The 14,214-nt window shown below is 34.1% G+C and overlaps 1 protein-coding gene and 1 long non-coding RNA gene across 6 annotated transcripts in view; one reads left to right on the top strand and one right to left on the bottom strand.

Annotated features, from left to right (window-relative positions):
- Nucleotides 1–14,214, bottom strand: part of LOC105217257 (titin homolog) — a 103,219-nt gene that overhangs the window by 33,445 nt on the left and 55,560 nt on the right. For all 4 annotated transcript variants that reach the window (XM_011192176.3, XM_011192177.3, XM_011192179.3 and 1 more), the window contains exons 3-7: nt 11,449–11,571; nt 10,081–11,388; nt 9,679–10,020; nt 3,050–3,226; nt 1,609–2,400 (exon numbers count right to left, since the gene is read on the bottom strand). In XM_011192176.3, coding sequence (XP_011190478.2) covers nt 1,609–2,400; nt 3,050–3,226; nt 9,679–10,020; nt 10,081–11,388; nt 11,449–11,571 — 2,742 coding nt within the window. The remainder of the gene's footprint in view (nt 1–1,608; nt 2,401–3,049; nt 3,227–9,678; nt 10,021–10,080; nt 11,389–11,448; nt 11,572–14,214) is intronic.
- The window catches only part of LOC128921378 (uncharacterized), a 123,103-nt gene that overhangs the window by 69,317 nt on the left and 39,572 nt on the right, over nt 1–14,214 (top strand). The window lies entirely within an intron of this gene.

Raw genomic sequence — 14,214 nt, 5'->3', positions numbered from 1 at the left:
GCATGGCAGCGTTCTAAAGAGCAATCGCTCGGAGGTATTAGGAAACGCGTTCTACTCGAAACGACTTTTCTCAAAATTGTTGACATCATAAATCAACGAGAAATTGACCGATCGGCTTCAATTTTATACTGAGTATTCTTGAATATATTTATTTACTATATTATGACCTACGCTCTTTTTGATTTGTTGAAAATTGTTAATTTGGCATTAAAAAACGATTTTTTTCAGAACTACGCCATTTTTTTAAATATTGATTTTTTTTTAAAAACTGTAGGTCATTGTATAGGATAAATATAGGATACTTTAATAAACTTTTCGAATTTTTTTGTTTCAGCTTTTTTTTGGTACCTCCCAAGACAGCACATAAATCCGTTATTTTTCAATATTTTTGTAAGAAAAATAAATTTAAATTTAGCTGAAAATATATCTATTATGTGTAAAAAACTTCGAAACAATCAATCGAGTACTTTCTTAAAAAAAAAATCACGAAAATCGCCTAATTTTCCATGGGTTACACTGGTATAGTCTCTTAAGGGATTTAAATAAAGAGTTCTTAACATTAGTGAATTATTAGTTTTTTTTTGTTGAAGACAATAATTTTGTTTGAAGACAATAATACTTTGTTTTTGCAATAATAAACAGCAAGATGGGGAGAGAGAGAATGAAGGAACTTTGAACCTATAAAAACCTATAAAATAGTGTTTTAAATGATATTGTGATAATACTATAGCTGACTATGTCAAAATATTTGTTTCTCCGTATCTCATTCACGAATGCCTCGAAAAATAAATTTTAATTTTTCTTAATAATTCTGTTATTTATTCTGCACCGAATTTTTGATAGTCTTTTAGTGTAACCAAAATCGTATAAAATTTTTTTTTGTGTCGTCCATTTACACAGCATAAAAGTTTACATTAACGACAATCCAACGTCAACGTTTTCTTAACTGATTGACAGACATTTGACTGTTTTAAAATGATTCGGAAAATTGAATTCACTTAACTATTTATATTGTAAATGATAATAATTATTTTTGATACTTTGTGTTTTAAATATATTTTAAATTTCGACTGAAAATCAAATTAACCTAAATTTCTGAACACTTTTTACATTATACACTTTTAATTCCAATATTTTTTTAATTAATCGTGCTTGTTTATGTAATTTTTTATTTCAACTTTTTTTAATTTTAGTCCTTTTTTATAATTTTTTATAATTTTTGTTTCATTTTCATCAAATTGTTTGATATGATTCAGGTTTAAAAAACAAAAAGTCGAAATAGCACACAACACATTTTATCTTTGTACATTGAACCCACAACAAAAGATTGTCCAACAAAAAAAATAAAAATAAAAATAGTTTTAATGAGAAACAAAACATCTGGCGCAGCATCGCGCACCTGCCACAATTCGATACACACCCATTTTCACACACATCTATAGCTCTATACAACACTTTGCGGCAACACTTGCAAACAACAAAAGATTTCACCGTTTGCTACATTTCACTTGTCTACTTTAAATTGTCCATTATACACAACACTACCAACACTGCACAGCTCACGTGTCGCACCCCCACAAATGCTCACACACACCCACTATCACTTACCTCAATGGTGCGCTCAAAATACTCGAACGCCAACGATGTTGTCTTCGCCGCCGCCAAGCTGTCAACACTTTGTCCATTGATCTCATGCAATTGCTTGCTAACACTATCCAGACTGCGATTAATATCGCACAGATCCGTTTTGAATTGCTCCAGTTTGCCGAGTCGCTCGAGACGCGACATTCTCTCACTATTGCCCGCCTCGAAATGAATACGCAAATTCTCCAGCAGCTTCAGTATGCGATCGGTGTCGATTTCGCGTGCGCCCGGCGGTTCCAGTGCACGCACGCGATCGATCAACAGTTCGGATTGTGTGATTAACGATCTAAATTTATCCATGCAAGTATCGCGGAATTTCTCATGCTCCGCTATGATGCGCTCAATATCGGCCAATTCATTGCTATTGCCCAATTGTTGTTGTTGTTGTTGCTGCTGTTGTTGTTGTTTGGCGAAAAAGTCATCGATGTTGCGTTGCAGTTCGGTGATCTCCGTCAAGAATTTGAGTATATGCTCCAGCAGTGTCTTGTAGTCGTAGCGTATGCCCTCCAATTTGGATTTTAGCGCACGCAAATTACTAATGACCTGTTCGATTTTCTGCAATGATTCGGGATTCTTCGTTTGTATGGCGAGTGTGGTGTGTATGCGATGCTGCAGTTCGTCCTGCGCCTTGTCGATGTCCTGCAGCACATTGGTCAGCTTATCGCTGGTGATCGTGTGCAATTGACGTGCGTCCAGGGAGGATGAAGTGAAAACTGGATACAGCTGTGTATCCACTTGCGTTGTCTTTGTGGCCGTCTGCGGTTGGTTGATGGTTGGCGGAAAATGAAAAATGGAAAAATATAATTTTTTTTTTGTGAAAATATGCAGATGTGAGTTGAGTGAAATATTTCTTTCGAATTTTTAGTTTGCCAAATTCGCTTGTTTATTTTGGATTTGTTTAACCAAAATTTTGTTTTTGTTTATTTTTGCCATTCATTGTTATGCTTATGTACAATTTGTGGTTTTTATATATATTGTAAACATTTTTTTATTTTCTTTCCAAATATTAAATTATTTTATTTTATTTTTATTTTTGTAAATTTTTTTATTTATACATTTTTTTATTTAAAAAATTTGTTTTTGTATTTTTTTCTCAAATATTTCGTTTTTAATTTAATTTAATTTTTTCCGTTTATTTTTGTTATTTATAAATTTTTTTATTAATTTTTTTTTCTATTTCAAATTTTTTGTTTTTGTATTTTTTATTTTTCAAATATTTATTTTTATTTTATTTAAATTTTTCTGTTTATTTTTATTTATTTATATTTTTTTGCTTTCAATTTTTATGTTATCACATATTTATTTTTAATTTTTATTTATTTTTTCTATTTTTCTATTTTTCTATTTTTAATCATTTATTTATTTGAAAACATAAAAAATTCCGTATATACCCCCACCCACTCACCTCCTCATTGTCACTCATGATTTTCTCCAGTATTATTTCAACTTCACGCTTCTCCGCTATTTGCGTTGTCCAATTGTCTAGACTGGTTGTTACATCGACTTGACGCTTACTGAAACCGTTGAGGATATCTTCGACTGCCGTCACTGAGGATTTCGTTTCGAGATATGGATCCACGATCTGTACGAGAAAGCATCAATGCGTGCGATGGTGTGTGTGAGCATGGTAGTTTATGCGTGTGCGCCCAACGCCATAAATACATAGTTGTTGTTGTTTTTTTTTTGAAATGACAGAAATAGCAGAAATGTTGCCGTTATAGATTTTCTCTTATTTTCCATTAATACTATTCTATTTATATGTATGTATGCACATACATACGCACATTTCTATAGACATTTTGTTACTAATTTTGTGTTTATTTTTCTCCGAACTCTCGCATAAATATATATAGCGTAAGCATATAAGCATATATCTATGTGTATATATATATATTACTTTGTGTATTTTGTGTTAAATGCTCAATATTTGTTGTTTGTGCTTCCAAGTGTTCTGTGTAGCACGCGCTCCCAAAATTGCTGCGAAAGCGCGTGCCGCTTTTGAAAAAAATTCTCAAAATCAAAGCAAAAGGGACGGAAGTTACTCAGCTGGGAGTTGTATGCAATGAGGCGCTTGTAAGTGGTTTTTATATATAAATATGTACTTGAATGCAGTTCAAAATTTGTATCGGAAAATATCGGCATATATATCTATATATAAGACTATATAAAACTATATAAATACATAGTATATACTTATAAGCCATCGTAAAATTTAATTTATAGCAATGCTGAGAGTGTTTAGCCATTATATTTATATACTTAATTAGTTTGTTATTATTTTCTATAATTTTTGTTTTTGGTATTTTTCTTGTATTTTTGTTATTTGTTTCTTTTGTAGTGTTTATTGAAAGCATCTCCAAGCTAACCCAATTATTAATATTGTTGCTTGCATTATTAGTTTCTAGATAAAAGCGATTTTATTAGCTTGTAATTATCTCTTGAATGGCGTGTTCGAGTGCACTTTTGTTTGAACCATAATTATGTTTTAAATGTACGACATCCTACCACTGTGACCTGTAGATGTACTCCAGTGAGTTTGTAATTGAGAGCCACTTATGATTTGAAAATCTTGACACCGATTTTCTTTGAGAAAAACCGTTTAAAAAACAGTAGTTTTTGGAAAGCAAGACCTTACATGGTTTTTTATACATGTTGAGACCCCAAAAACATCGATACAGGGTTTCTGGTTGAACTTATTTTCAAACGCAGTTTAATGATCTCTCTCACACTATTAGTTAGACGATTAAATTGAAAAAAAAAAAACAAAATCATGCCACGCCCACAAATGGCGAAAACCGAAAACATATAAAGTGTCATAACTATGTCATAAATAAAGTTGTAATAGTAAAATTTGGTATAAAGGATCGCACTCGGAACGGACATATTTGGTTGTAATTTTTTTTGGGGAAGTGGGCGTGATCCGGCCCCCAAATAGGTTTTTTTTATATAATACGCAAACCAACAAAGCTATATAAAACCAAACTTTCTGCAGTCGTTTCCTTTAGCCACTTCCTTATACAGTCCAAAAGTGGATGAAATCGGACTATAACCACGCCAACCTCCCATACAAAGGTCATGTTCTCTCTTTTACGAAAAACGTCAGAACCTCAAAATTTTACAGAAGAAATGGGATAGATACATTCAGATTTAAAAATTGGAAAATGGGTGTGGCGTCCCCCCTTTAGTGTCCATCATATCTCAGGAACTAACTTCTCGACCAATTCAATGAAATTCGGTATATAATAATATTTTCTTAACACCCTGATAATAGGATGAAAAATGGACGAAACCGGTAACTCAATTTGTAAGTATTCCATCAGATTCCTGCACTCTATAATGAAGACATTAGGAACCAATTAAAATTTTAGAAATCGGACTATAAATTTTCAAGACCACGGATATCGAACCTGAAGAACACAGTGCCTAAGGGTAATTTTTCACCGAAAATATCGGTAATTCTCTCATATATTTTAATTTAATTAAATCTTTTTCTTCTTATAGAGTGTATCTCTGTACCAAAAATGATTAAAATCGGGTCATAACTGCCACTAGTTCCCATATACTTTATATTCAGATCATTAAACTTTCGGTTAATATGTGAAATATCTTAACCAAATTAATCGAACTTATAATCTTGGATATAGTGTACCTTGGTGGTGTAAATTAGTGAAATCTGTCCAGGAATTACCTCAGGCCTCATATAGTATTTATGATGATTTTTGTTATTCTATTGGACTTTATGCCGAATATATGGATTAAATTGCGTGTTATCTTAATAAAACTATAGCAATAAATTGCGAGCGTATAAAATGTTCGGTTCCACTCGAACTTTGCCTTTCCTTACTTATTATATTTTATCAATATTTAAAATATAAATATTTTCTATCAACTTATTTTAAACTTTTGTTTGTTTACTTTATTCGAGTATAATTTTTTTTATTTTTATCAAAATCATTAGTTTAAATGAAACACAGTGCTTTATAGTATCAACTTTGGTATCTGCCTCTCTACACAGCAATTTGGCTACAACGAAAAGCATTTATATGTACTTGTCATGTCTTTTTCGATTATTTGGATATCAGCGTTTGGAGAAAACTCGTGCATGTTGCAAGCGCTTTTCCCTGACTTGCACACACACACACACACAAACCTAAGTGTATGTTTGTTTAAGACATAGCGGTGTATACTATTTGTGCCTTTTCTGTGTGAGATAGAGAACAGATGCCTTTGCAGCTGCTCCCTTTTAATAATTCACGAAAAGTTTACTCAATCTTCTACACAGTAAATAAATGAATATTTTCAAATATATTGCTAATTTACTACATGCATACATATGTACATATTTATATAAGTGAGTGTATGTATGAGCTTATAGTATAATGCCCTGTTGGTTAATAAAATAAAATATTTTGCAAAAGTCGCCAAGAAAAACAAATCGCGCTGTTGGCCTCACTGCGTAGTCAACTTAATCACGTACTTCCTTGCGCATATATTTTCAAATTTTATACTGATGTTCAAGCTTCCTCGCTAAACAAAATAATTATCTTATTTAAAAAAAAAATCTAATTTAAAACAATTTTCTTTAAGAAAGTAAGGTACGAGCTTTTAAGAATAATGAAGTGCTCTTTTAGGCGCTTAAAGTAACTATAACTTATAGTAACTAAAAAAGCAAAAACAATTAAGGAATCAGTAAAGTCCTGCTTTTGTCATTGGAATGTAGCCTGAATGTAGGCAACGTTTACTTGTTAAGCAAGTTAAGCAGACATTTTGACTACTGAAAGTTATTTCCTTTGAACGGAAAAACATGAGAAACTATAATTTCGTAAAGTGCTAAAAAATAATTGCAATTAAAGTGTTAAAATTATTAAAAAAAAAAAAATATTATAAAAAAATATTAAAATTAAATATTTAAAAAAAATTCTTAGAATATGTATCTAGCTTTAAATTTTGTAAAATAAATAAATAATTTTTAGTTTTAGTTTTTGCAAAATATTTAGGACAATTTTAGGCTTCCTCCGAATGCGAATCATCTGCCAAACAATGAATTTTGTATAAAACATTGCCTACAATTAGGCGTAGATGCCTAAATTTGCACTTCTAACTCAATATATTATTTAAAATGGGAAAAAATACACTCCATTTTAAAGAAAATGAAAATCTACATTGTCGTAAACTATATAAAAATGTTTTATGAACTTAAATTCTCGCATTCAAAGTGCCTGCCTTGCTACACTTTCAAGTATTAACTGGGCCTATGTAGCATTCTAAACACACTGCATGAAAATGCAATTAAATTTCTACAATGTAAATTCAAATTTGATTAGTTTCACCAACAATTCCTCACATTTCAACACATTCATTCAGACGTCTGCAGGCAGCACATGAAGTTAGAGGCTACTCCCATGGATCTAGCCTATTTATAGCAAGTGTTTATTGCGCCTTGCAAGTCTACTGCAAGTGAAATTTCATTTCTTTTCACTTTTTTGTTTGTTTCATTTGCCTAAAAATACCATATCTGCTTGCAAATATTCGCCAAGTAGATTTGTTGTAGGTAGCTAGCTGCCTTGCTTTATTACTTTATTATTATTATTAGTGGAAACTCTTTTAATAGCTTCATTTGCTTGCAACACACTGTCGGTGTACAGTTTTCTGGCGTAAATGTTTACTTTTACTTGCTGCAATTCGAAAGTACGTAGTGTATGTAGTTGGATATTTAAGTGCGTGTACTCAGCGTTTTACTCACATAATTTCTACGAATTCTGTTTTCACTCTAAATCTTCTATTTTTGAAGTGTGTGAAGTGGAGCACTCATTAAATTACATTTTTTGTTTTGTGTATGATATTCACAGGAATATGGAACTTTTTATGAAAATATTACATAACTATGTAAACATAACAAAAAATTCGAACTAGTTTATGTACTAGTTCTGAAATGGTTACCCAAGGACTAGGACTGTAAGAGTAATATACCCAAATATTGTTATATTAAAGCTATAAGATATAAAAATCTACCAAATAAGATTATATTTTAGAAAAAAACTCATTTCGATAATAAAAATCCCTTTTTAATACTAATAAAATTTATTTACTTTCTAGTAAAAAGTGTTATTATTCGATCTACTCTTTTTTATAGAAAAAATAATTTTATCTATACTGCTAAAGTCAACTATCATTCCAAATTTTTAAAATTTTTTTACTGAATTAACCTAAAAAAAATTGTCACTGCACCGTAAACTACTTTCACTGTTCCTACTTCAGAACTAGTCCACCTTTCACATTTCTTCTTTGTGCTTCACACTACCATAAAAGAATACATTTAAGTTCGCAGTACATTTGTGTGTCGTCAAAAATATATTTCATGTTTGTTTAGCCTGTCAGAAATGGGCACTAAGTAAAATTAATTTTCCTGTCATAATGAAATTAATTACAAATGAGTTGAATGTAGCAAGTGCTTGTGCTGTCTACGTGTCCAACTGTTCTCCAAGCATTAAGTACTTGTTAGCACACTGTGAAAAATTTTTGTGGTTTTTCGATTTCTACTTTACAAACAAAAAACATTAATTTCGACTGAATTAAGAGGTTGTGTCAAAATAGTATTATGAAATTTGTAGCTTTGATATGTAAATGTCTTTAACTTCATGTCTTCTTATTGCTATTATTTTTTTTAATTTTGTGCTCATAAATGTATGCTACATGATAATTTGATCTATAATATTCAAGTTAGGTATTCAAGTTTCAAGGGTGTTACAGAAAAAATTACCTATGCATTTATCTAGCTCTCATTTTTCACAGAAAATGATTTTCGCTCAGCCAAAAATAACTTCAGTTGAGCAACCTAGGTAAAAACTGCCAATCCATCATCTCTTTTATGCTCTTTGTGTATACCTTTTTTCATTCATTTTTTTTTTTCAGGAAAGTTTCGGGACTAAAGCTTATTTTTTTATCAAATACTACGGTTCACTGAAATTTAATAATTAAAATTTTCTGATAACCCCTCCTACAATATTGTTCTTGTTAAGTTCTTGTCTCAGAAATTCATAAATTATATCCTCAACATCTTCATCTTTTTTGGGAAGTTTTTTAAGAAAATAATTATACCAGAGTCACTAATAAAACTTATTACTGATGTATAAAAAAAATGTAGTGCCCTAGAGCTTGTTTCGTGAGTTTACTTATACCCCAACATACATCTTTTTAGCATATATTCTAGAGATGCAATTGATTAAATGATTAAATTTAAATTCAAAGTTACTCATATTAATGTGAATATCATTTAAAAAAAATGTTAGTCAATCTCGATAGTCTAATTTATGCAATTTTACTCAGCTTTTCTTAGATATATTTTTTTATTGCCTACTTTTAGGATATTCAACATTGTTTTGTTTCAGAGAGAATTCTTATTTAGTTTGAAGAGAAATTTAATACTTTGGAGATTTATTTGCAATTAAGAAATACTTGTCGAAGAAAACTTCAATATAGCTTGAGTATAAGAGAGCTATAAACCTAAGAGATAACAAAGCTGAGATCTGAGTTAAATATGACTTTGTGTTTTTTTACTCTCTCTCTCTCTCTCTCTCTCTAAGACTCTATATAATTTTTGCAGTAAATACTTTGAGATGATCAAAGAGATCTTGATTAAAAACTACTTGAAGCTTTAAATTTCTATTTTTATGTTTTTATACTAAATAATATTAATGTATTAATAAAACGAAATAGAAGTTGGTAAAAATAACGCCATTGTAACATAGTTAGTAGATAGTTGTTAACGAATAAGGTTTCAATCATATAAATTTGGAAAACTTTAGGTTAGAAAAGCGTATTGTCCACGTTAAGCATTCGAGCTGTTAGTATCTATAATTTTTAGTATTAGTAATTTTAAGCCAATAATAATAAATGAAAAATAAAAAAAAAAAATTAACCGGAATATTAATAATATAATTAATACTAAAATCCGGAGAATCACCAATAGTACTTAAAAATACCCCTCCACACATATTTAGTTTTGTAAATATTAAATAAAACATAAGTACACACTTTCAAATTGATAAAACGTGTTCCCAAACTCTTCAAATCCGCATAATCGGCGCGTACGTGCTTCCAGTTCTCTTGCAAAAACTGTAGCTTTTGCTCATCTGCGGTCTGTTTTAGCTGTTTATCTAGATTATCCAGCTGACTAGCCAACTCATTGGCTTTTTCGAAGAACTCGATGAGCAAGGAAACACAATCGACACGTTTCAGCACCAAATCCTTGAGCTCAATCCAATGTTTGTGGAGCGCCTCAGCCTTGGAATCCACATCGTAGCGCTGCTGCGGACTCAATGACTCCAGATGCGCTTTAATGGACTCAAGTAACAAATTAATGAGCTCGCCTTTGATCTATAAGACATAAGTTGTCATTAATTACAAGAAAATTTGCACAAAAATCGTTAAACCAACCTCCAAATCCTGCATGAGTTCGTGGTGTTGCAATAGGAATTGTTTACTCTGTTCCAAGGTGTTGCCCATATCGACATGTTGCTGCAAATATAATTGTCCCGAAGACATCAGCCAATTGAGCAAATCATTGTACTGTGTGAGGAAGTCCGCAAGCGCCTTCTGTACGCGCTGATGATCTTCATTGCTGGTCGAACAAATGCTTTCGATGTATGTCTTACGATTTTCGATTTCGTCAAGCACACGCTTCACACCCTGTGTCTCGGGTTGTGTGCGTCCAACTTCGTCTAATATACTGTAGCCGAGTCGCAGTGGTTCCTCCGTAAAACTGCGCACATCACGCGTCACCTTCGCGTACATGGCAAAACTCTCGGGCGTGTTGGCCGGCAGACGCACATTCGCCAGCTCCACTTCGAGTTTCTCGAGCACGCTAAGCGTATTTTCGGCCTTGCCAAAGAAGTCACGTGACTGCTGCAGCCAGTGTTCTCGCTGATCCACCAGATCTAAGTGTTCGGTGCAGGCGCTCAAGACGTTGTAGGCGCGCGCACACGCCTCATCGCCGGTGAAGGTACCCGAAGCCTGTAGTTTTTCTTTGGCGCGCGTGATCTTGAGTGCGCGATCACGTAGCAATAAAGCTTGCTGTTTCCATTCACGATAGTTGTGCAGAGCATTATTTGCCGTGTGTTCGCACTCGCCCAAACTGAAGAGACTGTCGACCTCACTGCGTTGCTGTCGTAAGGAAGCCTCCACTTCGTCCAATTCGCGTCCGAGCAACGCCAATGTGAGGCAGTGTTCCAACTGTACTTTACGCGTTTGCCACGCAGTCTCCAAAGCATTGCGGCGATCGTGCAGTGCCTCCAACCACAACTGAACCTGGTGCACGGCGCGTGCGGCATCACGCTTGATATGCTCCGGTCGTGTGTCCAGTGTTTCTAAATTTACAAGTTCCTTCAGCTGTGCGAGCAGCTCATTACCATCTTTCAGCGCCGCCATTACCGCTGTCAGCATATCGATGCGTAACTGTTTGAACTTGTTGAGGAACTCTTGCACAGCCGCCACTTCGATGGGCAGCATTGTATCGATGCAAGCCACCTCTAGTTGGTCCATGCGCCGCTGACATTGTGCCATCTTCTCTTGCAACTGTGTGGCGAGATGGAGTATGTGTTGACGGTCTTGCAATAAATGCAAAATATCTTGCCAAATGATGTTCAGCGTATCGGCCATGGCGTTGACTAGTTCGGAACTGATACGCTTGCTGGCGAGCAATTTGTCTGCCTTCTGTACGAATTCGTCCATAGGGCCGGGTAGATTCTGTGGTTAAGAAAGTGAGAGTGTTAACACTTTTTGAGATTTGTTATGCGCTGTACTAACCTGTATATTCCTAAGAGTCTCATCGTGATCCCTCTGCAAGCGTATGGACTCATCGAGATTCGTGCCTAATGTTGTGATCTTTGGCTCTAATTCAACAACCTTAATATATAATTTGTCCGGACTCTGTAAGAAAAATAGTGTGTAAGGTTCATCCTTGTAGGTAAGCACAACATTTGAGAGTGTTTTTGGCGTGTGGGTTCGTGTTCGGGATCAGGAACAAGGCGGAACGTATGTACATTGTGTTAACGCTGTAGAAGATGTGTGTAGGGTGGGGAGTGTGTGGGTTATACAATAAGGGTTCAAGTAGAAAGTTCAGTCAACTTACAGTTTTGGAAAAGCTTGTTAAAATAAGGCATTATTTACAGTGATATGTTGGGCCAAAAATTATTCCGAATAGATTCAAATATATGTATATATATTGTTTTTCTAAAAAAAAATCAAAAATGAACAGCGTGGGGAAAATGTCGACTAAATTTAGAAAAACCAGAGGAACCTTTGATTAATTTAGAGAAGGACGAGAAGAAACTGTTTTGAAATATTCAGAGAGTATACACATATCGGTAGATACATTTTCCTTGATATGGGGCAGTACATGTAGCTTATAGTTGGGAAAAATGTGAGTCTGAGAAAGAACGGCCCAGCGAGATCCCCGGAACGTCATCTTCCAAAATGTATGGCGCTGGAAAGCTACCAGAACAAGAAACATTCATATAAACCCATTGAGAAGTATAACTGTTCGTCTTCGAGTGAAGAAAGTAAGAAGAATTTGCTATAATTTTTTATAGCAACCTTCATCAACGTATGTATATCGCTAGACAACAACTACGCTCCGCTCCTACCTACTTAACTGCTGAAACAGCATGAAACAGCATAGCAGAGCAGAAACTTCATAACAACTAACCAAATGTGTAGACGAGAATCGGAATGCTCTAAGAGGAATCATAAACAAAGTAACGGATGCGAACACACCATAATTGGCCAGCGATGACCTTCATTGCCGACAATAAGGAAAACATACTCAAATACTCGCTCATTTCTACATACAAATGACGAGTGAATAGGAATTCCTGTTGTGAGAGAGCAACACTCGCTAAATAACTTCCATACAAATGGATGTAACAACAATAATAATAACAAAATGTTCAAACAAATCGCTAAACGAACAACACCAATAACAATCAGAGACGTAGTGAAATGGTTTTGGAGGCAAAGCAGCTCAATTGCAAAGCGGTACTTCACAAGTTCAGCAGTTGGAAGTGTACGCGGCCACTGCCACTGCCATGACCATCAATGACCACTGCCACATTTGAGGCAAGCCACCACTAACTTGACGCAAAGTTATGCAGCCGTCTTGTCATTTATGGTGTTGGCAGTTTTGCCGGTGCTCAGCGGCTGCGCGGTGTCTATGGCTGCCGAAGTAATGATCACTTCGCTGCTACTTTCGAGATTTGTTACGTTTTCATTGTCAATTTGCTGCTGATTTTCCATTTTGCTGTTACTCTTAACTTTACTATTCTGCTGGAGTCATATTTTTTCTACTTTTACTCATTAATATTGATCAATGACGGCTTTACACTGAAATGCTTTGTTATTTTGTAGACTTTTAAGCAATTTTTATTAACTAATGCTGAAAGAGGTCTTTGGAAATTGAAGACAGTTCTTTGTTAAAATCTGCAAAAATTCATTGAAAGGTTGAGTTGTAATTATAGTCGTTCAAGTGTCGACTTTCACTTGGATCCCAGTCGAAATAAGCCCAATAACATGATCTGAGGCTGTGCTTTGAATATGAAGAAATCAAAAGAAAGAAACAGCAGCAATGTCCTTAGTGAGATCGAAATCAATGTCGTCGTCAATGTTCGAACTCATACAAAACCTTTTTGAAGGAAATCTGAACTGTGCCGTACCAAATGAAATTTAAGTATTGAGGTCCTTCTGTAACGGGTTTTTATACCCTGAACAGGGTATATTAAGTTTGTCACGAAGTTTGTAACACCCAGAAGGAAGCGTCGGAGGCCCTATAAAGTATATATATATAAATGATCAGTATGTTGAACTGAGTCGATTTAGCCATGTCCGTCTGTCTCTGTCGGTCTGTCTGTATATATACGAACTAGTCCTTCAGTTTTTAAGATATCGTTTTGAAAACTTGCAGATGTTATTTTCTCTTCAAGAAGCTGCTCCTTTGTCAGAACTACCGATATCGGACCTCTATATCATATAGCTGCCATACAAACTGAACGATCGGAATCAAGGGCTTGTATGGAAAACTTCCGCATTTTACTACATATCTTCTCGAAAGTTGGTGTGAGTTATTGTTCATAGAAATAATTTAATCTCCGAAAAAATTGTTCAGATCGGTTCACTATAGCATATAGCTGTCATACAAACTGAACGATCGGAATCAAGGGCTTGTATGGAAAACTTCCGCATTTTACTACATATCTTCTCGAAAGTTGGTGTGAGTTATTGTTCATAGAAATAATATAATCTCCGAAGAAATTGTTCAGATCGGTTCACTATAGCATATAGCTGCCATACAAAGTGAACGATCGGAATCAAGGGCTTGTATGGAAAACTTCCGCATTTTACTACATATCTTCTCGAAAGTTGGTGTGAGTTATTGTTCATAGAAATAATTTAATCTCCAAAAAAATTGTTCAGATCGGTTCACTATAGCATATAACTGCCATACAAACTGAACGATCGGAACCAATGGCTTGTATGGTAAATTTTCGCATTTGACGTGGTATCTTCACGAAATTTGAG

The sequence above is a fragment of the Zeugodacus cucurbitae genome, chromosome 4 (genome assembly GCF_028554725.1).
Source record: "Zeugodacus cucurbitae isolate PBARC_wt_2022May chromosome 4, idZeuCucr1.2, whole genome shotgun sequence".
In the NCBI taxonomy this organism is placed as follows: Eukaryota; Metazoa; Arthropoda; class Insecta; order Diptera; family Tephritidae; genus Zeugodacus; species Zeugodacus cucurbitae.
This window is presented reverse-complemented; position numbering and strand designations above follow the sequence as displayed.